Source organism: Cervus elaphus, chromosome 1 (genome assembly GCF_910594005.1).
Source record: "Cervus elaphus chromosome 1, mCerEla1.1, whole genome shotgun sequence".
NCBI classification, from domain to species: domain Eukaryota; kingdom Metazoa; phylum Chordata; class Mammalia; order Artiodactyla; family Cervidae; genus Cervus; species Cervus elaphus.
Window position 1 is genome coordinate 20562997 of NC_057815.1, and position 27749 is coordinate 20590745.

The 27749-nt window shown below is 35.4% G+C and overlaps 1 protein-coding gene across 5 annotated transcripts; it reads left to right on the forward strand.

Annotated features, from left to right (window-relative positions):
- Window positions 1-369: 369 nt before the first annotated feature.
- Window positions 370-27550, forward strand: DCUN1D5 (defective in cullin neddylation 1 domain containing 5). Of its 5 annotated transcripts, XM_043893074.1 has the most exons (8): window positions 371-792; window positions 2858-2949; window positions 8167-8237; window positions 8649-8740; window positions 22870-22978; window positions 23068-23172; window positions 25085-25187; window positions 27207-27550. In XM_043893074.1, exons 1-8 carry the CDS (start codon window positions 707-709, stop codon window positions 27260-27262), a joined length of 714 nt encoding a protein of 237 aa, XP_043749009.1. In that variant the 5' UTR covers window positions 371-706; the 3' UTR covers window positions 27263-27550. The 5 variants fall into 5 exon arrangements, with proteins under 5 accessions (XP_043749164.1, XP_043749009.1, XP_043749089.1 ...); XM_043893154.1 differs by lacking the exon at window positions 2858-2949 and having other exon boundaries at window positions 656-792; XM_043893263.1 differs by lacking the exons at window positions 2858-2949; window positions 8649-8740 and having other exon boundaries at window positions 734-792.
- Window positions 27551-27749: the final 199 nt, after the last annotated feature.

A 27749-nucleotide genomic window follows, 5' to 3' on the forward strand; every position in this document is an offset into this window, starting at 1 on the left:
TCATACTCTACCTCCTCTCAGGTTCAAGTCCATAGGAAATAAAGTTGCTTCCCGATGCTTCAGTTTCAGGTCTTTGGCACTGATTGGCCTGCCTAGAATCACATGTCCATTCTGAACCAATTAATGGCATCCTGCAGAGTATTAGTGGTTTCCTAAGACATTTTGGAGAGGATTACCATCAGCATTAAGGCAGGATGGAAGCTTCGTGAAAAAAGTCGGGATAGCTTTGACAACTAAAGGCGGTCAACGTGTCAGTAACCCCCAGCTTCTCCATGGGAGGCGGTCTCACAGAATAACCCGGCCAGGCAGAGAGGAGCCACGCCCCTCCCGGGTCCACGCCCCTCCCGGCGTCCGTCTCTGAGTCGCGTCACTTCCGGCCTCGGAAGATCCGCATCCGGGTCAGGCAGCACCTCTGGCTGTCGGAGTGTGTGACTGGCGGTAGTGCCGCGCCGTTTGCGTTCTCTCGCAGGTGTGATCCGCCGAAGTGCTTGCAGGCGGGGAGCCCCCGCGGCCTTGCGCTGAGAAGGACGGGCAGGGGACCTGGGAGCGAGCGGCGGCCGGGCTGCGCCGCTCGGGGGCGGGCTGGCGGCTCTGCTCCTTCGCTCGCTGCTGTCTCTGGGAAGCGGGAGCCAGCCCTGAGGAGTCCTCAGCAGGCAGCGACCCCCTTCCCCGGCTCGCCTGCCCGCCCCGCCGGGGAGGGCGGAAGATGCCGGTGAAGAAGAAGAGAAAATCTCCTGGGGTGGCAGCGGCAGCGGCGGAAGACGGAGGCCTCAAAAAGTGTAAAATCTCCAGGTACCGCCGCCCCCTGCCCTTCAGTCTTTTCTTTTTGCTGCAGGACCGAAAAAGGAGGCGGCCGGCCGGGCCGGGGAGAGGCGAGCCCCCTCTGATTAACCGGGGTGGCAGGCGCCGGACCGCGTGAGTGTGCCGGGCTCCGCCTCGTGTTGGGTTGTGTGCTCAGGCGCCGCTGAGGGACTCTGAGAGTCGCTTCCCGTCCGAGTCTGCGTGCCGGGGCGGGTCGGGGAGACGAGGACCCCTCGTTCTCTGAGCCTCCCCCGCCCTCATTCCAGACCTGGCAGTGTACAGATCTGTGCAAGGGTCGCTTCTGGAATTTCTCTTTAGACTGTGAAGAAAGGAGCAGAGCGCGAGGAATTTCGTCCTGACTGCTGCTTTGGGAGTCAGAAAGAGAAGCTCCTTGTGCTGGAATTGGCCTCCAGATTTAGTATTTGGAGTGATCTAACCCGGACCATCCCAGCAGGAGCTCCATTTTCTGGAAGCATAGTGCCTCCACCTGCCAAATAAGTGCCTGGCTATAGTGCCTCCGTAGCCAAGTCGCTATGTGCAAAGTTGAAAAGGCCCTGCATGCGTTTTGTTGTTTAGCCATCAGGATGCTGTTAGCTCTCAACATAAATATTAATAATTTGAGAGCTATTGTACTCTGCATCTTCTTGGAGAAAAAGAAAGCAATGCAGAGTTGTAGTTGTATAATAGCTGTTTGGTTCCGTTTTAGCATGTCATTAAGGCATTACAGCAACACTGTATGCTGCCAAAAATCATTGCAATTTACGTGTGAGAAGTGGGTTTTTTAAATCTCCTTATTGGATGTCTTGACTGTCTTACTGGTTGGCACTTAATGTAAGAACTTCAGATGCTACCATTTAAAGTAGCCAGCATTATTAAGAGGAGATAATGATAGAGCTCTCCTTAAAGAGAAATCTGCTTAAAATGTAAGGTAGGTGACCTCTTTAGTCTGCTTCATCTTTTAATAGGTTGGATTTTTCCTCCTATTACTGTGGTTGGCGGAAGAGCCCGAGGGTATTTGACTATTACTGTGAAAGATACTGCTGTTTTCTTATACCTCTTAATAACTCATACTAGAATTTGACATATACTCCACTAGCTCATATTTGTATGAAGCATGCAAATTAGATTTCTTTAACTTGTAGCAATCTTAAATGTATAACATTAAAATTATTTAAATTAAGCACATTAAAACGGCTGAGCTGTTAGTATTCTTAGCACTCAGGTGATACTTTGCTCTATCAACTTAAAATTTTAATTTGGCACCCTTATTTTATAATACATTTTTCAAAAACTATTACATAGTTGCAGAAGTTATAGCATTCCTGTCACTGTGGTAGTATAACTGAGCTCCTTGAGAAAAGTTTCTCTGTTCGTTAAATTTTAGAGGCCACTTACGAACTTTCTAAATTTTAATTATTTTGTGAAAAAGATAGATCCTGGTATTAAACTGCTTTAGCCCAAATATTTGAACTGGTAAGATCTGTTAGAGTTTTTTGTGTGTGTTTTTTTTTCTTTTTAATCTGTGGAATCTAATTATACCTTTAAGTCCTATATTATCTTTTATCTTTAAAATGTTTGTTTAAGTTTGGTAGATGGTAAATAAACAACTCCTAATATATAATATTCTGAAATGTTGATTCCCTGAGTATCAAAATATACTTTGTAAGGTTCATTTTCAAATTATACACATATAGAATTTCTATGCAAATCAGCAGAATCACTGTAAAGATTTATATTTTCCCAACTACCAGTCCTGCATTGATACCATTAGTTGAACTTCCGTGTGGTCTTTTGAAATCTGGGAGCAATAATTTTAGTGATATTTTTGGTATTTGATAGTGAGCAAAGTAGCATTTGGGCTTTGTTAGCCAGAGATTTTTATGTATAGATTACTGTTTCAAATTGCATATATTTAACAATTAACAGTTTTTCCCTATAACACCAACTGTAAAAAAAAAAAGACTTTGGTTTGAATTGAAGTAGTTCATATTGAACTTAGCTTTTCACTAAAAGTTGAGACTTGATAAAATTCTTAGGTATTTGTGTGTTTTCTAAGCTATTGCAGATCCCAACCCCCTGCTAGACTAATAAGTGGAGAGGAACATTTTTCAAGCAAGAAGTGCCTGGCTTGGTTTTATGAGTATGCAGGTAATGAAATTAATATAAGAAGATATCAGTCACATGCTTTAAAACTTTTTTTTTTTGATTCATTCATTTAACAAATATTTATTGCAGGCCTGCTATGTGTTAGTGCTGTGTGCTGAGATCAGGGTCAAGACTGAGGATTATGGTTAGGCTAAGAATTTGGTGCCCTTTCAGGCTGATATTTTTTAAAATATGTAATTCAGTATATGTTTAGTGGGTAGGGTGAAACTCATTTACTGTTAGTAAAATTTGTAAATAGATTCATTATTGGTTTATGTCCATTGGCTATAGTAGAGTTGGTATTCTGGAAAACTGTGTGTAGTAGAACATTTTATACTTCATATGGTTCTTGTTTTTCTTTTCAGTTTTCTTTGAAGTTTTTCTGAACCATAAGCTTGTATTTTCTGAAAGTTTTTTTTGTGAAACTTTTGGAAAGACATAGTAAAAGATTTAAAACTCATATATCATTCCATGACAGTTTTACCCTTTAATACAGTTATTTATTTAGCCATTCACTCCCACTGGAGATGCAATAATAAATAAGAAAGTAAACAGACTGATGTTAGTATAGTATTCTATATGCTATTAATATATTAGGAAGATGCACTGTGAGAGTTCATAGGAGGAGTGTATAACCCAACCTTGAAAGTGTCAGTGAAAATTTCTTGAAGAAGCTAGTTTAACCTGCACTAAATCCTGTAGGTGATGAATGAAAAACTCTAGGTCTAGGATGAGACTAGTCCAGAGGTAAAAGTCAAAAGCCTGGGATGAGGCCAGAGTTAAATATATGAAAAATAAACTTTGTTTCCCATTTATTATTAACTTCTTCATAGCAGTTAAAGGGGAGATTAATTCATATTAAATTTTATACATTTTTCCCATAGAATCATTAGAATGATTTAGTTATTTTTGGAATTATTGATTTTAAATTTGCCCTCACCCCCAGCTGTTTCCTTCTTTTACCTGCCTCCCTGGTTGGGTTTTTTGGGGTTTTTTCCCCTTTTATCTATCATCCTCAGAGTGTTTGTTTAGAATAAAACACTGTATATGCAGTCATTGTCTTATATTTAGTGATAATAAGGCTTAGATCTCAAGGGAACTTTGAACTTAAGATTTAGTTTTAGGTTATGTATGGAAAAAAAGACTTTTGAGAGACAGTAGCTTCACTGTTGGTATCTTCTGAGCAATCTCAACAATATAATTTAAAACTTGTTTAGTAACAGAACAGATTCTTTATAGACCAGAAAAGCTGCTATTACTGGCATCCCAAGACAACCACTAACCCAAATTAAATAAAGGGAATTCATTTTCTTTTGACCTCCATTTGAAATGTTGACCCAGTATTCAAAATGCCAGTTTTACTGGTATGCATGGTAAGATATAGAATCAAAGGCTGGTCATCTTACTTCACCTAGAAAGGGTACTAGATACATAAACTTAATTAGTCTTTTTTTTTTTTCTTTCATGCTTGATTGTTTTACCTCTGATAGGGACTTTCCTAGGTAGCGTAGGATTAGATTTAGTTAACCATTTATTTTCTGTGCCAACACTTTTTAATAGCCAGCAGATTAATTGCTATCTTTATTCTTTATCTGATTTTTTCCTGTGACCATTCTGCTAAGTAGGTGGTGGTATTCTTGTTTTATAGATGAGAAACAGGCTTAGATCAAGTACTTTGCCAAGGTAAGATCATACAGTGACAAGAGCCTGGATTCAAACCTCGGTCATTCTGACCATGTAGCCTATGCTTAACTGCTACTATCTTGTTTTAAAATTTGTATGCGGCAGCCAATTTTCCTTTTCCAAAAATTAGTAAGTATACTTGAGGTTAACTTATTTTCTGTCATTCATCGAATGATGCATATGTATGGAGCACTTGTATCCATGTGTCAGGCACTGTGCTGAGTGCTGGGAATATAGTGGTGAACAAGTCAGACAAGATCCCTGCCCTTGGGGGACTTGCCTTCTAGTGGGGAAGACACAGTAAATAAGCAAGATAATTACAGATGGTGGAGGATTATAAGTAATGTGGTGTGATACAGGGATAGAAAGTAGAAAGTTGGGATGGACTTTCAAATAAGGTGACTAGGGAAGGCCTCTCTGGAGATTGCTTCAGTCAGAGACCTAAACGATGAGGAGGTGCTAGTTGTTTGTCAGATAGAGTAACTGAGATGCCCTTGTTTAAAATGGAGACAATAATTGTGCCTTCTGAGATAAAACATGTAAAGAAAACACTTAGTACTGTACCTGGTATGTAGTTAGAACCCAGTAAATGTTAGCTGTTATTAAAAGAGTAATAGTACTGCAGCATCAGAGTTACTGGTTGTATATTTTTATAATACTGTTCCAAAAAATTAACAGTGCAGCTCCTATGTAGCTTATGTTTAAGGTGCTTTGTCATGCTTTGAGCAGATTTTCCACCCCCTGACCATTTGCTCTGGCTGGCATTGTTTTAGACCCTGCAGATATAGCTGGGAACTGTATGGTTATTAAACCATCAGAAAATTGATTTTCTTTTAAATTTTAAAAGTGTTTCCTGGAGGAGGAAATGGCAACCCACTCCAGTATTACTGCCTGGAAAATCCCATGAACAGAGAAGCCCGGCAGGCTGCAGTCCATGGGGTCACAAAAGAGTCCGACATGATTGAGCGAAACAACTGCAACAAAATATTTTACCACAAATCTTGTTAATAAGATATTGTAGGTCATAAGTGATGTGTGAAAAGCCTGATAGTTTTTCCCTTTCATAAGACCTCTCATTTTGAGTGATACTTGCACTGGCAAGGATTCAGGAATATATTAGGCCTGTTGTTGAAGAAAGGTGTAGGAAGTGAAAAGGCATTTTAAAGTCTTATAAAGAATCAAAAAAGGGGGATATAATTGCTTAGTCCTAGTAAAGTAACCAGCTGGTAGAGTGAACTAAATCATTTTCATAGCTTCTTAAATTGAGTAGAAACCCATTTTGTGCCTGAAATAGTTAAATTCTACTCCAGAGGTTTTACCCTGAAAGTAGTTTTATTGGAAGAGTTTGTTTGAAGAAGTATAATTGATGTTATGTGATCTGGGGAAAAGAACATTAGTACAGACTTGGTTTTAGATTTAGATTGTTATTTGTTTTGTGAAAGTCACTTGACATTTACAAAAAGGTCTTACATGTATCTTATATATCTTTATATAACACAATTTAACTTGATTCTTATCACATTTTAATCAGTAGTCTCCCATTTTCTAGGGAGCCTATTTTTTATGACAGTAACTGATATTTTTTGATATGACTCTTCAGCTTTCTCTTCTAATTACTGGTGATGGCAGTGTGGAGGGCAAGTTTGCTTTCTTGCTGCATTGGGAAAGTTTAAAATATATTTCAATCATGACTTAAAAAAGCTTTGTTTTCTTCCATTCAGTTTTTTTAACTGGTTTTTATTTTCATCCAAACCACATATAAGAATGCACATTTCGTTATTTTTTTAACACCCTAATTATGTATGTGTGCTTTTAAAATTACATAATTAACACATTTTCATAAAAAAGCCTCCAAATGTATATTAGGAAGTGAAAGTTTCCTATAATTACCACCCCATAACCTTTTAACATTTCACGTATAAAAAAGTACAATACTTATTTAGATCAAAGAATTTTTAAAACATTTAGTTTCAGATTATGTGTTAACATCATCTTAGCAGTCTGGACCTCATCTGAGACAATGAAAGCTTAACTGGTCCCATACTGGGTGGTTACATTTTTCTACCATAGGACATTGGCCCCATGTGGTGCTTATGAACTAATGATGGTGATATAAAACCATAGGACATTGGCCCCATGTGGTGCTTATGAACTAATGATGGTGATATAAAATGCCACTTGAGCAGCCTTGGTCTAGTCCATGACATATAAGCTGGAGTATTTTTAGTCCTTAAGAAAGGAAAACAAGTTTCTCTTAGCTTCTTTAACATTTGAAGACTGTGTTTTCTTTCAAAAACCAAGTATGGTAAACATATTTCTATCATATCTAGTTTTAAAATTTATTTTAGCCTTTTAAATTAAGGTATATCATTATATTAATTTCAGGTATGCAACATAATGATATATGTTTTTATCACAAAATGATTACCACCTGTCACTACATATGGCTATAAATTTTGTTTTCTTGTGATAAGAACTTTTAAGAATTTACTCTCTTGCTACTTTCAAATACATGAAATAGTATTATTAACACTATAGTCATCCTGCTCTATGTTACATCCTCAGGACTTACTAAATTTGGAAGTTTGTACCTTTTGACCACCTTCTCTCATTTTGCCCACCCCTGCCTCTGGCAACCACCAATCACTTCTCTGTATTTGAGTTTGATTGTTTTTGGTAGATTCCTTATACAAGTGAGCTCACGTTGTATTTCCCTTTCTCTGACTTGTTTCACTTAGCAAAATGCCCTTGAGGTTCATCCATGTTGTCACAAATTTGTTTTACTCTTATCAAGTCAAAAGATAACGTAAAAAATAGGAGAATTGATGTACTAATGTTTAGTGTTACCAAGGGAAAAAATAGGGAAAATGGGTCCTTAATGTTTGAACTGATAAACATAGCTAATTAAGCATTTATTTCCACATTAAGATTGCATAATATTCATGCTTTACTAGGAAAATATCTCATTCTAGAATCTCAATGTAGCCATTTTCTTATATCATTATTGTTATATCTTGAAAGTATTAAATTTTTATGGATATATTTCAGAAGGTTAATGAATGACCACCTGTTTTAGTAAGAAACAGATATTCTCTGTTTACTCTCTTGATTTGTGCGTTGGTACTGGCATATACTAGTAGAATGAGCAGCTGAAACCTTCTTGTGCTTCTTTATATTGATGCGTTGTCAAAAAATTTCTTCAGAGGAAGCTCTGAGTAAATGTTTGTTTGTTTTTTTTTTTTTTTTTGTGAGTAAATGTATTTTTAAGGATAGATTCAAGTGATTGTACAACCTAGTGATTAATGTTTGTTTGTATGTCCTTAATTATACTTTATAATGTGTTCAAAGAGGATTTCAAAGTTAAAAAAATTTAATCTGTACTACAAATATTCATGCTTTATCAAAGGTATGTCAAAATTCAGTCAGTTATTCACAAAAAAGTTATGTATTCATAAATTCCTTTAACGCAGTGGCTTCTGTTTTATGTTGATATAAAGTTATAACAATAAAATATATAAATTATTTTTTTCTTTGAAGGTCCTGATGAAGTTGTAGGGCCAGAAGGAATGGAAAAATTTTGTGAAGACATTGGTGTTGAACCTGAAAATGTATGTTTTATTTTTAAGTAGAATGGAATGCAAGTGGGGTATAGCATATTCATAAATTTCTAAAAATTGGAACAGTTTAATCTTATAAGAAGATTTTGTTTCTTCATGAATATTGCAAATTTTCATTTAAGTTTTTTTAAGTGGATTTAACTTGGGCATGTATTATCTTTCTTGATACAAATGTCTTTTGTAATAGAGTAAGAGAGATTCTACTTTCAGAAACTGTTAGAATATTTTGCTTTTAAGAAATTGACCCATCTAAATTTCTTTACAGTTATTAATTCCAGAGATTGTATGCTTTAATAGTTGAAGGATGGAAATAGTTGTATAAAATTGCTCTCCATGATAAATATAGACATGATAATCTCTGTGCTGACTTCTCCCCTATCCTTTATGTTCTGTTCTTTCCAGATTATTATGTTAGTTTTAGCGTGGAAATTGGAGGCTGAAAGCATGGGATTTTTTACCAAGGAAGAATGGTTAAAGGGGATGACTTCATTACAGTAAGAAATTTTTTTAAAAAACAAATTTGATGGCCTATTTGAAAATCTTAATTGATATTTTGTGCTTCGTAATTTCAGGAGTAAGGCTTCACCTTAATTTATAACAGTCAGTTCAGGATTGAAAAAAATTATATTATGGTCTTTGGCAAATGAACAGTTACTCCATTTTTCATATTTTCTAAGAAAGAATCTTTAAGAACGGTTCTGTTAAAACCCACCTATTCTCCTGATGCATGAATTAGAGCTTTATGATAGAAGTTATTTACTCATGGAATGTTTGAACAATGAGGGACTTCCTTCTCAGAATATAGAATTCTACTACGTGAGTAGCTTGTTCTTCGGCAGTTCTGAGCTCTGGGGCCTCCTCTCTCTTCAGTTTTATACTTAACTTAAAAAAGAAATTTGAAGTGAGTTACATGACAGTTTTAAAGAATAAAAGTAGAAATATTGTTTGGCATTAAATGTGCAACATTTAGCCATTTTATAGTTGTATACTTTCAGATTGCTGCTTTTGAACACTTTTCTAAGTTGCAAAATTGCTTCTTTATAAAAATAATTAGATTTTGGCTTTCCAGAGTAAAGTGTGCTTAGTTTCAATTGGTGATTGTGTGTGAATTTTATATTATGTCATATTCCTGATGTTCATCCAGGAAGTAATAATCAACATTCTAAAATAGAGCAGGCATGAATTTATAATGTTTTTGGAGCCCCAAACTGGAGGGTAATTAGTTTCCTGTTGTATGTTTTTAATTAACACGTGTTAACTGTTCTTTACTCCTTGTTTGCCTATCCTTAACTTTCAGAATACCTGTTTTTTCAAGTGTATTTGTTCATATGAAACTTAAATATTTTTGAATTTTCAGTGTCTAATGTTTTCTAATTCTCCTTTTAAACCAGCATTAACATTTAGATATTTTATGTGTGTATATACACACACACAGATATAAAGAAAAGAGAACACAAAGTCAACTCTCTCTCTTATTATTTATGGATGAGATGAGGAGTCTGAAATTCAGAGAGGTGAAGAAAATTTTTGCCAAAGTTTACATAGTTCCTATGTAACTAAGAATAGCAGAGCTAGAATTTTAATTTCCTGATTACCAGTCTACCATACTGTACTTCCTATTGTGTCATTCCTTGTGTTTTCCTTTGTTAGCACTCTTCATAAAGTAGAAGGCCATTATTAGCTTTTAAAATCATAGTGTTTGTAACCAAGACCACAAATTCTGCCTTTCATCTAGGTGTCATAACATGCCAGATTAAAATAATGTTGCTTCTGAAATTCTTTGAGCTGTTTCCCACCATTTAATTAATTTTTTAGAGAAAGATAAAATATACAGGAGTATGCAAAGAATATAAAGAATTTTATATAGCTCAGTCTGTTTTATTAAAACCTGTATTGGTTGTCACATAGCTTGTTAATTGTGAGACCTTTTATTTGGCATTACAGTTGCTTTTTGTACTGTTCCTGCGGCTGCTTTTGTCCTGCATTATTCAATATCTCAGCTAACAAGTGTTCGCATGTTTTTAAACCAAAAGTTCCTAATTGCTTTTGAATAACTTGATATTATATAAGGAGCCTCTGTATAACATATAAACAAAAATGTTTCTAGTGTTTACATATGGCTTTAGGTATATGCTAGGAAAATTGATGAACCCATGAACATGTTGATTATTAGCTAATCTTTCCAGTAGGAAGTTCACAGGCTCTACATAATAAAAGCAATATTTAGCACTTAAAATTGACTCAGAGGTTTTTGCTTCGCTCATGTATTATCCCCTACCCATTTGCCTAGAAGGAAATGGCAACCCACTCCAGTGTTCTTGCCTAGAAAATCCCACGGATGGAGGAGCCTGGTAGGCTACAGTCCATGGGGTCGCAAAGAGTTGGACATGACTGAGTCACTTCACCTCACTTTACTCCACTATAGTGTAGAGCCTTGAAGTTACTAAAATTAGGCAAGCATTCTTGACTGGGAAAATAAGTTCTTTTCCTCTGATGATCTAAATTGCTATGTGATGTATAAAGTATCTTTTCTTAGTTGGCTAAGTCTTATTATCCCCTGAATATTCTTATAAGGAACTTGTATAAAATAGTTTATTTTTTACAAAGTAAACCAAAAGAGATAGAGCTCTTAGTTTTTAAAAAAATGTATAGTTTTCTAGTATACTTGGTTTTTTATAATTATAAAGTATAAAATTTCACAGACTTGGTTTTTTCTATAGTTGTTTATATTTTTAGGATTTAATTTAGCCTGAACGTAGTTATTTGATGATTCCTGAACCACTTTAATGTGGTTATCAGCTGTTTCAAATTAATTAATTTTAACCCTTAGAAAACTTGAGTAGAGCTCTGCTAAAGAATAGAAAGAGTCTGGTAGTTAAGACATACATTATGGTCAAGAATAGTAGAATATCATAATCATGGTTAATTAAAATCTGTAATTGTGTAGTACTTAACTGTTTTCAGGATACTTTTTTGGAAAACATTTATTTTAAAGCTGTTATTCATATAGACTTTCCATAACTGAATTGTCATTTTCTGTGTGAAAGAATTTATGGGTATGAATTTGTACATAATTGGAGTAGAATGGTCATTTTGTAAGTTTTGGGGATGTGACTGCCATATCCTTTCCAGATATTTTGCTCTATTTTGTTTTCATTGTTGTTTATTAATAGTCAAATTTCCCTTTGAGTCAGATTTAATTTAATAGATACTTACCCTTATTTTATCTAAGATACTGTGCCGCCTACTGGTGATCACAGTGAGGCATGGGACACAGCTTTTACCCCTTAGTTACATTCTAGCAGGGCAGGTATATTTATGTAAATATAAATCCCCAGTGACTCAGCGATAAAGAATGTGCCTGCAATGCAGGAGAAGTGCGCTCCATCCCTGGGTCAGGGAGAAGGAAGTGGCAACCCACGCCAGTATTCTTGCCTGGAAACCCCATGGGCAGAGGAGCCTGGTGGGCTACAGTCCATGGGGTCTCTGAAGAGTCAGATATGACTGAGAAACAAACCAGAGATCCATGTGGGATGGGACAGGTGCTGAGTAAAAGTAACAGATACTGTGAAAGCGCAGCTGTTAAGGGGATTAATTTCCGCTGAGTAGACAGGCAAGTCTTCACTTTAGGTGTGGCATTTGAACTAGACCTTGAACAATGATTAGGATTTTGATGGTTGAGGATATAGGAAAATGTTTCAAGAGAAAACTGTGAGCAGAGCCTTGAGAAGGAAAAACATATGTCTAGTTTGCTGGAATCAAAAGGTACATAAGAGAAATTGACAGCAGTTTTAAACTCCAGATAGTTGAGATAATGGCTGCATTATGTAAGACTTTGACTAATATGTTGAGAGAGTTTAAACCATATGTTTTAGCTTGGGAAGCCACCAGGTTTTTGAGCACAGGAATCATCAAAGATTTGGGGGATGATTTCAATAGAGTTGATTTTTCTTTTTTAAAAAAAAATGTTTTAAAATCATAGACTCTTGAAAATCTTAGGAAAACTGTGACCCTTATCCCCCTTAAAATGCACATATGTTGCTACACACAAAATGTTGTATATGGATCTTCTTCCTTGCATCTATAAGAGGCAAGATTCCAAGGATACTTGAAAATTTTATTCTGCCATACTTACTGGAGCAAAGGACTTTTCTCATATGTAGCAGCTGAAAGTTTGTTGTTGGAGCAAAGATGAATTACCATGCTGTTAGAGAAAATTGTGGGCATAGATCTTTGAAAAGAGTGTACTTGATTATGATCATGAAAAAAGAGGGGAAAGAATAGCGTCTGACGAGAATGGTAGTACCCCAAGCTGTCTTCCAGTAGACTACAAATTGTGTACCTTCTGGTCTCCATGTTGAGCCCTGTACTTTGAAGAGTAAAGGCTTGACGGACTTTGCTTTCTTAAAGGAGAGAGGAATGGGGAACATTTATATAATTTTTTTTGGTGAGAGTAGAAGAGTAGATTATATACTATACTGTGTGTGGCATATGATTTATCATTCACTTAGCATTTGGGGCCCAAGTACCAGTTATCGTTGGTGTGGTTCTTCCCCTCTGCTCTCGTGCAGAGTCACCATGACTGTTTCAGAATGTCCCCTATCCACATTTCCAAATGCCTCCAGAGGTGGATTTTTTTGTGTTGTTGTGGTCAATAGACCTGATTCAGAGAACGTTCTAAATCCATAACTTTGTGAATAAAGTTCTTCCTATTATAACATCAGTGTGTCTCAGCATTCTTATTGGGTGAAGACAAGGAAGAGAACCGCACTTAGACCTAAATTAATCTCATTTTAAAGGTCATTAATGAAGCAGAAATTCAAGTCTCTCTTGTTAATAGAATGTTTAACAATATTCAGGAAATTAATCCCCAAGCCTTTATGTTGAAATTTAAACCCATTTCTATTCATTCTAACAGCAGTGGCTTTGAAGATTGTTATTGTATTGTGCTAGTGTTCCCTGAAAACTATAATTTTATTTGATATTCAGAAATAGACTATTCTTATTTTCCATGCTATACTACTTACAGTACGTTTTTCTTTTTAGTTCAGAAGAAATATTCTTTCTACACTAGCTGAGTTAGGAGGTATCAAGATTATTCACTCCTGTGAGTCTATTTTGGGGCTAGATTAAATATCAGAATTGTCTGTTAATAACAGCTTGGGCATGTTTACTGGTTTTGATGGGTTCAGCCATGTCTTTATGATGTTCGTGATAAATGTGGAGGTTTGTGTTCTAATTTTTTTCACTCTTCTCTAAGAAGAAGCATTGATTGTCAGTTCTATTAAATTCTTTCTCTGTTGAAGGTGTAGATAAGCCATTAAGCATGATAGTTTGGAGAGAGCCACCCATGTGAAGATGATTTTTAAGCCATCTGACTCAGCCTGTCAAACTGAGAATTGTGTTACACATTTAATACATGATTCTCATTGATAATCTTATGGCTGTCTCATTGTTTTTGTGGTTTTAAAATGAGACGACAGACTGGAAAAGATTAAGTAACTTGCCTAAAGCCACATGGCTGGAAGTGGAAAAATTGGAATTTCAATTCTCTGTTTGACTTGAAACTGTTCTTTATATTATTGAGGTCTCATCCTAAGTAATATTGTTACTTTGTGTATCTCCCTGGAGAAGAATATGGCAACTCATTCCAATGTTCTTACCTGGAAATTGCATGGACAGAGGATCTTGGTGGGCTACCTACCATTCATGGGGTCACAGAGTTGGACATGACTGAGCAACTGAGGACACACAACTGTGGAATGTTAAATATTTGGAAAGCTTGTAATCTTTTAGAATATCTCCTAGAGAGAGTTGTCAGTCACTACTTACACACTTAATTCTGTTTGAACTATAGTTTTCCACTAACCTTTTCCTAGATGGGAATTTTGAAACCTTTTGTAATACATCATCTACTTTGTGTTTTATTTTTGATATTCATGCCTTTATTTAACAGACAGTTTTGGAATGCTGGGGCCTATATGCCAGGCCCTATGTTAGTACCATGAGGGCGATTTTTGAATTCTGGAGGTATTGAGAGAAAAAGCTTTTGAAGTAGGGAGGTATCCTTTAACTTGTTTTCCCTCCTGAATCTCAAGTCTGTGAAAATGTGAGTCACATCATTAAAAAAAAAAAAACAACGTAAAAAGCTGCTTGAAGAAGCTGTAGAAAATGAGGCCCCTACTTAAAGGTAGGTCCTGGTGGGAAAGGGAGTACCTGTGACCAGTCACTTCTAGTACTAGGGCCTTTGGAACATTCTCAGTTGACAACTCTGGAGATAATGAAGTTTTGAGATGTCCCAGTTTTCAAACACTATTATAATAGCATGTAATCTGATAATTTGTTTCTTTTGCGTGTTCTTCTGGTAGAAGTTAACTGCATTTTCAACTTTCATTAAAACTTTTCCATATAATGAAGAATGTTTGCACTAGTAGAAGCCATTTATTGAAATAGTAAATAATAAATTTCTCATAAATGGTAAGAATAAATTTTTCTTGTTTCTTCTTGAAACATTTTGTGTACTTATTCATATGTAAGGAAGTAGGCCCCAGACAAATTAGATGATTAACTTATCCAAACTTTGATTTCCATTTCTGGCAGTTACGGCATCCTAAATATGCAAACAAATCGTTTCCCATTATTACACACCTAAATGTTGGTTAAAATACAAAACATCTTTTAAAAAATGTACTTGACTATAGAAAAACAAATCAGAGGCCAAAAATTAAGAGAGGTGGTAATTCCATAGGGGTCTGTGGAGCTGGCATTAACCCTGAGGATACCTGCCTGTTCTTAGTCACCTGGGTTAACCTTTTATGCCTGTTGGGAACTGTAGACAAATTGCAATGAGAATCATAGTAAAACCTCGCACATTTACTTATTGATGCCAAATCTGTCCAATAGATGGAGACTTGATTGCTTGGGCTTGGTTTGACATACGCAATTGGAGACAAAGGGCTTCTAGTTGAGAGAATTCTTAACTAAAAGTGCTTTTGGGGGAGTTCCCTGTTGGTTAGGATTTCAAGACTTTCACTTTCAATGGTCTTGGCTGGGTTCACTTGCTGGTTGGGAACTGAGATCCTGCAAGCTGAGAGGCATCGGCAAAAAAAAAGAGCTCTTTGTCATGAGGATGTAGACACTATCCAAAAATGCATTTTAGTATTGTCTCAGGTAATTAGTACTCCCATGTGTTTAGTGGAAGCATTTCTTCTGTACAGGAAAGCATTTTAAACAGAAGCCTCAATTTCTTCAGAAAAAGTTCAGTGATTGTTAACAATCAGAAATCACTAAACAAGTTGGGAAACATCTTAAACTTCAAAACAAGACTCTTTAAGGCTAGTATTTTGAGTTACTATAATCTCAGTATAAAATAACTACATTAATGTGTATTAAAGAATGGTGTCAGATCAGATTTCAGATAATTTCTAAAAGTGAAATATATAAAAGATTTAAAGCTCAGTAGATGAACTAACTGCAAAGGAGATGGTATAAATAAAATGGTGACCTACCATATTTGAGGAAAATAGAAAAGAGTCTAAGAGCTATAGTGGATTAATTTTTTTTTAATTAGTTTTAAGTGTGTTCTGTGAATTTTGAGTGTGTTTTCTATATTCTATATTTAAGTCCTTCATTGAATATGTGGTTTGAAAATGTTTTCTCCATGTCTGTAGCTTGTGTTTTTATTCTCTTACAAGGACTTTTATACAGAATAAACGTTTAAATTTTGATGATGTCTGATTTATTAGTTTTTTCCTTCTTATGTGTTTTAAGTGTCAAGTGTAAGAATTCTTTGCCTAGCCGTAGATCCTGAGGATTTTTCCTTATTTTTTTTTCCTATAAGTTTTATATTTTTACATTTTACTTTTAAATCAGTAATGCATTTTGAATTGATTTCTATCAAAGGTATGAGACTTAGATTTTTGGTTTATTTATCTGTGGATGTCCATTTGCACCACTACCATTTGGTGCAGAAACTCTTTCTCCTATTGAATTGCTTTTACCTTCATCAAAAAGCATCTGGACTTACTTGTGTGGTCTGTTCTGAGTTCCCTGTTGTGTTCTGTTGATCTTTTTCCACGACCACACAGTGTGCATTACTATAACTGTGTACTCAGTCTTGAAGTCAGGTAGACTGATTCATCTTTTCTCGAATTTTTTTTTTAGCTACTACAGTTTCTTTTAACCTCCTTTTTCTTTCTTGGTCACACTGTGTGGTGTGCGGAATCTTAATTCCCCGACCAGAGAGTGAAACCTTTGCTGGGAATGGAGTCTTGGCCACTGGACCACCAGGGATATTCTGCTACTACAGTCTCTTTGCTTTTCCAAAAATTTTAGAATAATCTTACATGTTTACAAAAAATCTTACTGAGATTCTTGTTAAAGTGCATGTGAATTTGAGAAGAACTGACATCTTTACTCTTTGACTCTTCCAAGAAGTAAATGTCTCCATTTACTTAGGTGCTTGGTTTCTTTCATCATTTCTTTGTAAAACATGGATGTCCTGTACATACTTGCATTGTAAGAAATAAACCTAAATATTTTGTCTTTATTTTGGTCACTATAAATATTGTATGTTTAATTTTAGCATCTATATGTTCATTATTAATATATAGAAATAGAATTGATCTTTGTATGTCTTGTATCCTATGAACTTGCTGAACACACTTATTCTAATATTTTTGTGTGTGTGTTCTTTGGGTTTTCCACGTGGACAATTGTGTCATATGATTATGATGCAAAATAAGGACAGTTTTATTTCTTTTCTGGCCTGTACATCTTTTATTTCCTTTCCTTGACATATTGCATTGGCTGGAATGTCTACTACTGTGTTGAACAAGTGTGGTGATAGTGGACATCCTATTTTGGTTCCCCATGTTAGAGATAAAGATACCAGTTTTTCACCATTAAGTATTGTTGCTGGTAGGTTGTTTGTACGTTTTTTTGTTTTTTTTTTTAAATTGAGCAAGTTCTCTATTTCTGTTTTTTTTTGTGAGTTTTAAGGTGTGTAGATATTAAATACTTTAAATACACTTTTTCTGCATTAAATCATATAGTCATGTGCTTTTTCTTTTTTTAGCCCATTAAATATGCTTATGTTGATTTTTTTTGTGAGTACTGAATCAGTAGTGCATACTTGGAATAAATCCTACTTGATCATGGTATATAATTATTTTTATATATTGCTTAATTTCTGTTTGCTAATATTTTGTTAAGGATTCATGAGGGATATTGGTGTATAACTTTATTTTCCTGTTCTTATTTATTGAGTTATAATGGACATAAAATGTTATTTCAGCTTCAGATGTAAAACATAAGGATTCAATATTCGTATATATTATAAAATTAAGGGCTTCCTAGATAGCTCAGTGGGTAAAGAATCCATCTGCAATGCAGGAGACACAGGTGACATGGGTTTGATCCCTGCAATAATATCACCATAATAAGTCGTTAACATCCATCTGTATATATAGTTGTAAATTTTTTTCCTTTGTGATGTTTTTTTTAATTGTCTTTGATTTTAGGGTAAAGGTAATACTGGCTTTATAAAATAAATTGGAAAGTTTTTGCTTATACTTTATATTTTGAAGGAGGTTGTAGAATTGATCTTCAAAGATGGTGAAATTCTCCAGTAAAACCACCTAAACCTGTATATTTCTTTTATAGATGTTTCTAACTTTTGAATTTAGTTTATTTAATAGTTTAATAGTTACATAAGTCAAATATTGGTCCATGTCACCTGGTGGTTTTTTTTGGCTATGTTGGGTCTTTGTTGTGTTGCATGGGGGCTTCTCTTGTTGCAGAGCATGAGCTAAGTCGCCCTGCAGCATGTGGGATCTTAGTTTCCTCACCAGGGGTCAAACCCCCTCCTCTACATGGGAAAGTGAATTCTTTAAAAAGCAATTTTTTTGTTTATTTGTTTATTCATTCATCCATTTAGGGCAGTGCTGGGTCTTCATTGTTGCAATGACTTCTCTCTAGTTGCGAGGAGCAGGGGCTGCTTTCTAGTTTTGTGTGGGCCTCTCACTGTGGTGGCATCTCTTGTTGAGCCCGTGCAGGTGCGGCTCGTGGGCTCAGTAGTTGCGGCTTCCAGGCTCTACTGTTGTGGCACGTGGGCTTAGTTGCTCTGAGGCATGTGGGGTCTTCCTGGATCAGAGATTGAACCCATGTCTCCTGCACTGATGGGTGGATTCTTGACCTCTGAGCCACCAGGGAAGTCTTAGAGAGAAAATTCTTAATCACTGGACCACCAGGGAAGTTCTGAGTCTGTTTCTTCTTTAATTATCAAAGTTATATATCCTTTTGATATCTGCAGGTCTAATGATATACTTTAATTATTTACTTTTCCTACTTGTCATAGGTTTATTCTGGTCTTTTTCAATAATCTAAACTCCTTATTTTGGAATCTAGATAAGATTTCAAAGGCAGGAGCTTAGATTGTTGATTGAGATTGTTTTCTTCTTTAATATTTGTATTTATCTTTAGTGCTATAAATTTCCCTCTTAGCACTGTTTTGTATCTCAGAAAATTTGATATTTGTTTTCATTTTCATTCAGTTCAGTGTATTTTTTGGTTTCCATTCCCATGAACTATTTAGGAGTTGGCTGTTTAATTGCTAAGTTTTACTTTCTAGTTTGGTCTCCCTGTGGTTGAAGAACATATTCTGTGTGATTTCAGTTATTTTATATCTGTCAAGGTTTGTTTGATGGTTTAAGATTGAAATTTTGTTGCCATTGAGTAGAATGTTCTTTCCATGTCCATTGGATCCTATTTATTGTTGGTGTTGAATTCTTCTACAGTTTGCTGATGTTCTGTGTTGTTCTGTCAACTGCTGAGAGAGAGAGAAATTGAAATCTAACTAATTGTGAATTTATTTCTCCTTATATTTTGCAGCTCTTGTCTGGTGCACACATTTGGGATTGTTCCGTCTTCTTGGTGGATGGCCTTTTGTCATTATGTAATATTCTTCTCTAGTTTGATAAATTCTTTGCTCTGAAGTCTACATTAGCTGACACTAGTTTAGCCACCTCTCATTTCTTTTAGTTGTTTGTACAATATGTCATTTTCTATTCTTTCACTTTCAACCTGCCTATATTGTTATATTTAAAGTCAGTTTCTTCTGAACAGCAGAGAGTTTAGGGCATTTGTTGCTGACTGTCTCTAATCTTACAATTGGTATATTTAAAACACTTATATTTGATGTAATTACTGATGTATTAGGGCTTAAGTCTGCCCTGTATTTTGCAATTCAGAAGTTGTGGTTCTTTTTTTATATATTTCTTTTCTTAGACTTTCAATTTCTTGGCTGATAGTTTCTATCTTTTCATTTGTTTTAATTTCTTCTTGATTGCTTACTGAAGCATTTTTATAACTGCTTGAAATTCTGAGTTGAATAATTCTAAACATCTTTATCATTTCAGTGTTTGCATCTATTGATTGCCCTTTTGCTGTTTGAGATCTTGGTTCTTGGTATGGCAGGCAGTTTTTTTTTCTTTTTAATTGAAACCTGGAAGATTGGAGTATTATTATGTTGTGAAAGTCTGGATCTTATCTGAGGCTTCTGTTTCAGCTTGCTTCCTCTAATACCACTTGGGCAGGAGAATTGAGGGCTGTTGCCTCCTTAGTTTCAGATTCCCATAGAAAGTGAAGTTCCTCTCTGCATCCGTTGTCCTCTGGGCAGGAAGTCCTCATTACTGTCAGCAGAGGTGAGCGGCCTCCACAGATACTTCGTCCCCATTGACACTGTTGGAGTGACCGTGGTGTTCCTGGGTAAAGCTGAAAGCCCTCACTCGAAATCCTCCTCTGACACCCCCCAAAGTGGAGGAGGAGTGTCTGCTTTTCACTGCCTGGTGGGAGTTCATGTACCGCTTGTGGTTTCCGCTGACACCGCAGAATTCGAGAGGGCGACCTGCTTATATCCTAGTGTTTTGTTTGTTGTTTAGTCCCTAAGTCGTGTCTGACTCTCTTGTGACCCCATGGCTCCTTTGTCCATGGGATTCTCCAGGCAAGAATACTGGAGTGGGGTGCCATTTCCTTCTCCAGGGGATCTTCCCAATTAAAGGATCCAACCCAAGTCTCCTGCGTTGGCAGGAGGATTCTTGACCACTGAGCCCCCAGAGCACCCCCATATCCTGGTGAGGGTGGACCGTTCAGTTCCCCATTCAGCCTTTACGGGCATTGGTGGGGGTTAAGCCAGTTTTCTGTTTGGTGTTTGACTGGAGAAGAGTGGTTTGCTTTGTTTTTTTCCCTTAATGATTTCTGTCTTGCCAGATTGCTTTCTTTTGGCTAGAGGGGGAGAGCAGGCTTTTGTATGTTTGTTTATTTTTTGTCTGCCCTCGTTGGCATTTCTGTTTTGCTGACTCCTTCAGCTTCAAACTGGGATAGATGAGGCAAGAAAAAAAAACGCAGGGAACATGCTACTGTATCATTTCTCAGATTCTTTCAGAGTCTTTTTATGTTTGTTTTGTATATAATGTGTAGGGCTTTTAACTGAATCAACAGGAGAGACGTGAAATAACACTTCATCTTCTTAGAAACAAGTTGTTTCTCTTATTTTTTCTTAAAGTGAACTTTCTGCCTTCCTTCCCCATCGCACTCTACTGCTTCTTTTCACTGCTTCATTTTAGAAACAGATTCTTTGAAAGCAATTGTCTAGGCTTGTTTTCTCTAGTTTGTCCTCATTCACTCTTTTAAACCTATTCTAGCATGACTTTATCCTTACAGCTCCTCTGAAATCACTCTTGTTTACAAGTGAATAATCAAACCAGTTAATACTTACAAAGCTTTGGGTGAAGCTAAAATTGTACTTAGAGGGAAGTCTATAGCATTAAATATTATATTAAAAGGGGGGGGGAGTCTAAAACCAAATAAATGGGTATCTAATTTAAGAAAAGGGTTAACCCAAAGAAAAAAGAAGAAAGGAAATAAAAAGTGTCCAAACCCTGGTAAAATAGAAAAAAGATACAGTTCAGAGAATTAAGAAATTCTGACAAGGTAATCAAGAAGAACAAAGAAAAGGCAAAAATATATAATAATCATGTTAGAAAATATTATAAACATTTTAATTGGCATATTTAAATAAAATTATATGTGAAATAAGTAATCAGAAAAGTGTATAAATGACCAAAACTGATTCAAAAAGACATAAAAAAATCTGAATGGTCTAATAACCATTTAAAATGCTGATTTAGTAGTTAAAAGGTTTCCCTTCTCTTAGTAAAAAGGCCCAGGTGGTTTTTTAGCTGCTGAGTTTGTTCAAATCCTAAATCCAATGTTGAGTAAACTTTTTTCGGAAAACAGAAGAAAGTGTACCATTTTTCATTTTGGTTTTTTGAGGCTTATGCTATAACCTTGTTAGAAGACTAGCAAAAAGAATGTGAAAGAATAAAATTTACAGCCAGTCTCATTTATGAACAAAGCGAAATATCCAGCAGTCTATAAAACAGGTAACATGACCAAGTTTGGCTTATTCTAAGAATGCAAGCATTAAGCAACACTAGAAATTTATTCAGATATTTATTTACACATTAATAAAACGATAAGTTACTACACATCACATTGTTGATTTAGAACAGTGAAAGTCTTGGTTAAATCTGAGAATGCTAGGTGTATTGTCATGAGTACTGAAATCAGATTTGCCTTGAAAACTATTGGTCACAGTGGATGGTACAACTAATTTGATTGAAGGGAGTCAGATGATCTCAGGACAAACTGTGAGTTAGTTCTGATGAGTAATTTTTTGACAGAATATTAGAAGGAACAGCATATCAAGTAGATAAAATAATATGTGCTTAAAGCATAGATATGGTGTTTGGGAATGGTAAGTGAAATATAACTAGAGCACAGTTACATTTTAAGGATATTGGGCCCTGGCTAGAGATGAGATTGGAGATTTGTGCTAATTGTGAAAAGCTTTGTCTGCCTTGTTTCTTGCTAAATAGTGGAGTAAATCAACCCAGGTAAAATCAGAAAGCCAGTAATCCTTTTGAACATTCCATCTCTTTAGCTCCTTATATTTAGTTAGTCATGCCTTTAGAGATAACATCTGTTACTTGTTTGCATTCTTTTTTATATGTACCTTATGTAAAGTTAGGTGCTGTCCTGATATACTTTGATTTTTTGTTGACTAAAAATGTAGTAGGAATCTGAGTTTATGACTGAATCACTAATATAATATATTTCCTCTGGATTACCTACTAAACTTTTAACAGCTATCATGGTTAGTCTCTTTCACCAAGATGGTGCCTGAGAATTTGTGTTAGAGGCCTGATTAATTTTATTTGTTCTGTCATTGTAACTTTATTTGTGGTAAAAGAGTATATCTTAGTATGTTTCTTTTTACCAAATATTTGTGATTTTATTTGCGGTTTTTGCCTGAGTTGTGGGTGTTTTTTTAAAAGAAAAGTTATTGGAGTGACCTTTCATACATAGATTGCCAGGTTTTCTTTTCCCTTTTTCATGTATTGGTAGATAGAAGGCAACAGTTATTCTAAATTTGTGAACCAGAGAATTTAAACCTAAACTAACGTCATGAATGTGCTCACTTTTTTATTTAATGCATTCCTTCTAACCCCCAAAGATACTTTTAATTTTCTTAATTATATAACGTTTGATTTTTTAATTTAAGGTGTGACTGCACAGAAAAGTTACAGAACAAATTTGACTTTTTGCGCTCACAGTTGAATGATATTTCTTCGTTTAAGAATATTTACAGATATGCCTTTGATTTTGCAAGGGTAAGTGGGATTTCCATGTTTACAGTTTTAATATATTTTTTATTATCTTGAAACCACACTTAGGAAAACTTTTTTATCTTTTGTTTTAGGATAAAGATCAGAGAAGCCTTGATATTGATACTGCTAAGTCTATGTTAGCTCTTCTCCTTGGGAGGACATGGCCACTGTTTTCCGTATTTTACCAGTACCTAGAGGTATGTATATGTTTTTATTTTTAAAATAATATTTAAAAACTTAAGCTGATTGAAAAACATACCTTTAAATGAATAAAAACAAAAAAATTTGTAATACTGTAGCTTTTTAAAAAATGTGATTAAGTGGTTGAAAATTTGTTTAAATGTGTACCTGTCTGCTCTCATTTAGACATGAGTTCATGTTCATTAATATGTTTTGTGCATAAGCTGTGTGTATTCCCTTCCTCACAGCTCTTCTCCCTTCAAAAAAAAAAAAGATAAATCTTCAAAAAATATATTTTAGCACAAATGCCCTTAATGTAAAATTAGTTTCTTGGTACTTTTCAGGAGAGAATTGATGCTAGTGTACAAATTTCAAGCTTCTAAATCAAATTTCTTTCTATATACAAGATATTTGACTGAAAAAATCAATTTAAGAGAACCGATTTTAGTGTTAAAGCTTAGGCTCAATCTAAAGAATTAGAATAAACTTGTAATATGTTGTTGTTCAGTTGCTCGGTCATGTCTGACTCTTTGCAACCCCATGGACGGCAACACGCCAGGCTTCTTTGTCCTTCACCATCTCCCGGAACTTGCTCAAACTCATGTCCATTGAGTCGGTGATGCCATCCAACCATCACATTCTCTGTTGTCCCCTTCTCCTCCTACCTTCAATTTTTCCCAGCATCAGGGTCTTTTCCAGTGGGTTGGTTCTTCCCATCAAGCGGCCAGAGTATTGGAGCTTCAGCATCAATCCTTCCCATGAATATTCGGGGTTGATTTCCTTTAGGATTGACTGGTTGGATCTCCTTGCAGTCCAAAGGACTCTCAGGAGTCTTCTCCAACACCACAGTTAGAAAGTTTAATATTTTATGTCCCCAAATATGAGAATGTACTTAGATATAGTGATTACTGAGAAATGTATGCTGAATTTATAAAGGAAGTATTGTTTTAGAAGAAAGGCTTTATTCTTATACCCATTGTTCAAGGTGATTCTAAGAAGATACTGTCCTTTTCTTCCATTTCTTGCTTTGGTAGTGTTTTTTGCTTTTGCAGTTTTGTCTTATTTTGGTGTACTTCTTTCCATTTCTTGAATATAGATGCTTTTGCTTTGAAAATAATTTCTCATGAAGCTGATTGTTTATCATAGCAAGTTCCCCAGATTAGTTTTGTTTAAAGCTTGTGATAAGAGACAGTAGTATAAAAAGGTCTTATGTGCACACTTAAATCTTTTAGCCTAATAAAAGTAGATTGGTTGGTGGACATTACCTATCTTCCTCATATTAGTAATTTGGGGACAGAGATAAATATCATTCCTTGTAAAAATATTCCTGTGTAAAGGTTGCTGAGAGAACTAAATATTTTCAAATGTTTGTTGTGTGGAGGGTGTTTAACATACATTATCTTTTTAAACCTTTATAACACCATTTTGAATTATGTTTTATTTCCACTTAGCCAATGAGTAACTTTCCCAAGTTCATTCAGTTAAGTAACAGAAGTAAGATTTGAAACCAAGCCTGAAAAATGCCAACTTCAAATGTGGCTAAACAGTAAACCTTATGTAAAGAAACAATTTAATGAGAAGCAGCAGGAGGGAGTTTACTGTGTATAAGAAACATTGTATATAGCTTGATCTCACTGGTGATTACACAGCATATACATTGGTAAAAATTTATTGAGTTTTACCCTTTTTGTTAGGGCCATTGATGCTGTGTTATTCCTCAGAAATTAAAAAAAAAGAAGGAAAAAATAAATTTGAAGATGTTAACAACTAAATGACCCTGAAAATTCTCTTAGAAACACAAATAAAAGAGGAATAACTATTTTTAAGGAAAGACTAAATCACAACAAAATCACAACTATGTTTATTGAAGTCAAATCCTAATAGATATTGCTTGTTCTGTAATCCACATGTTTATATCATTTTCTACAGCAATCAAAGTATCGCGTTATGAACAAAGATCAGTGGTACAATGTGTTAGAATTCAGCAGAACAGTCCATGCTGATCTTAGTAACTATGATGAAGATGGTGCTTGTAAGTATATAATACAGTGTTTTCCTATGAAAATATAGTTCTTAAAACTATTAAATGAGAACATGGATTTGTGTATCATTACCATAAAGAGTTTAAACTTCCTAACAGATCTTCTTGTTTTAATTGTGTGTTAAGTGTGGCGGAGGCAGGTATAGAAGGTAGAGAACTTAGATTGAGCACCATTATAAAATCTGTGCTGATAATTGAAATATTTTCAGTTACTTGGTAGCAGAGCACTATAGCTAAATTTATGATTTCTGCAGCTAGAAGCTAAAATTCTGCTTTTTTCCTGTCTTTCCTGGCATTTTACTATGTAAGAAAAGTGCAGTCATGATTTTAAAAATAGGAAAGCAAAACAGCTATAGTAGCAAAAGCTTTAAATTTAATATCATAATATCCATTCACAGTATGGCAAATAATGTCAAAGTAACTTCCATCAGAAATTATTGAGTAAACAGTCAATAAACTGTTTATGATTTTTGAATTGGTTGAATTAAAATATCTGTCAGCCCCCTTCAGTGGAAAACCCAGGATGCCATAGAATAGGTGTTGGAAGTAATGATGAATTATTTAGATAAGCTAAATGAATTTTCTAGAGCTGTAAGTTTTTCACTCCCATCACGGGTTTGGCTGCATGTGCTATTTCCATGTTGCAAAGCATTATATAGAAAAGATTGTTATTGTTGTTTAGTTGCTAAGTTATGTTGAACTCTTTTGCCACCCCATGGACTATAGCTCTCCAGACTCTGTCCATGGAATTTTCCAGGCAAGAATCCTGGAGTGGGTTGCCATTTCCTTCTCCAAGAGATCTTCCCAACCCAGGGCTTGAACCCAGGTCTCCTGCATTGGCAGGCAGATTCTCTACCACTGAGGCACCAGGGAAGCCCACACAGAAAAGATACCTTCCTATAAATGTAAACTGAGGTTAATGGACTTTTGTGACACTGAAGAAACAAAATACTGAAGAAAGGATAACTTTATTTCTTTCTGTATATGTTGTGTCTTCCACTTATAAAATAGTGTAAAATTTAATATTTTTATAAATAATACCTTACAGCAGTAAACTGGCAGCTCAAGGACTGTCTGGCCTGTAGATGTATATTTTCATGTGCATTTGAGTCAACGTTTTAACTGAGAGGTTTTGAATAAAAATATAGCTTCTAGATTTGTTTGAAAAGTTAGAAAATCTGACAGAACTCTTCCTGTGTTCTTCTATAGGAATTAGGTTGGAACCAGTTAGTGGCTTGTGTTGGACTTGCTTTCTGGTATGCTGGTCCACAGTATGACAACATCTAGGTTTCTTTTCAGTTGTCATTGATTATTGTGCTAGCCTCCTGGTTTTCTTACAGTGGAGAAATATCCATTAAAAGCAAGAGAAAAAGTGAGATCACCAGAGGGTTTTAAGAAGAATAGGGCAAGCATATTGCTTTATGGCAATGAGTTTTCCCTACATTTCCAAACAATAAACAGTGAGCTCGTTTAAATTGCCTCTCTGACTTATGTAAGTAAATAAATTTGAACTCCCTGCATTATAAAAATACCTTTTTATGGTAGTTCTTAAGGCAGGTGTTGATATTTATTAGGTACTCGCTTTGTGTTCAGATTTATAGTAGGTTCTGTACCTGGAACAGTATATGGCCACACCTTTAGTAAACTTATACACTTCTTGGTGAAGTAACAGAAATATTACATTAAACACTTTTCAGATTGTTTAATAATTAATTGGCAGAAAGCCGTGGGCAGTTAGAAAAAGGGAGAGGTTAATATTGACTGAGTTATCAGAGAGTTCATGAAACACTTAAATCCTGAGAACGTGGTTTCTACAGATATCCATTGTGGAAAGCCCCTTATGTTTTTAAAAAACAAAAGCCAAGAAAGCACCTATTAAATAGAAGGGAGTCTGGAAGGAAAACACCCAAAGAAGGGAAGGGTCAGTTCCCTATCGTCACCATAGCGTTTGTGGTGAGTTAAGAGATAAGTTCACTGAATTCTAATAAAAATTGTTTCTTTTATTTCTAGGGCCTGTTCTTCTTGATGAATTTGTTGAGTGGCATAAAGTTCGTCAAGCATCATAGCAAGAAGTATTGTGAAGAAAATGCAAACCTTTTGATCCTGACGTGTGTACAGGCTAATGAGATGAGGGGAAAAAAAAACCTAAGGGGTGCATTTTCATTCATATGAAAGACTTCTCATAGTACTTTTTTTTCCTTTTTTTTTTAAAGGAAGTTTTCTTGTTACATGTTATGGGCATTGAGCCACACCTCTTCTGAGACTGAATATTGAAGTTTTTGTTTTGAGTTATGTTTATAACATTTATTTCAGAACAATAAAGATTCAGATTTGTGACAAAGGCCTTAAGTGAAGATGTCCGTTGAGTGTCAAGAGTGGTATTTATTTTTGTAAATTTTAATTCTTGAATTTTAGAAGTCTGTCATACCAGGAATTTGTGAAATTTTAAAGGTTTTAAACAGTCTTAGTATTTGGCAACTCTCCTCATGGTATAGCTCATATATTCATCTCTGCACAATCAGAAGGAATATTTATTGGCCTTGACTTCTTGGG

What these genes read in the sequence shown, in the direction of transcription:
- DCUN1D5 (XM_043893074.1), top strand. Translation starts at nt 707, where the DNA reads ATGCCGGTGAAGAAGAAGAGAAAATCTCCTGGGGTGGCAGCGGCAGCG. An exon ending in AAAAAGTGTAAAATCTCCAG is followed by an intron (nt 793 to 2,857) that starts GTACCGCCGCCC and finishes GTGTTTTCTAAG; the next exon opens with CTATTGCAGATCCCAACCCC. An exon ending in CTATGATGAAGATGGTGCTT is followed by an intron (nt 25,188 to 27,206) that starts GTAAGTATATAA and finishes TTTTATTTCTAG; the next exon opens with GGCCTGTTCTTCTTGATGAA.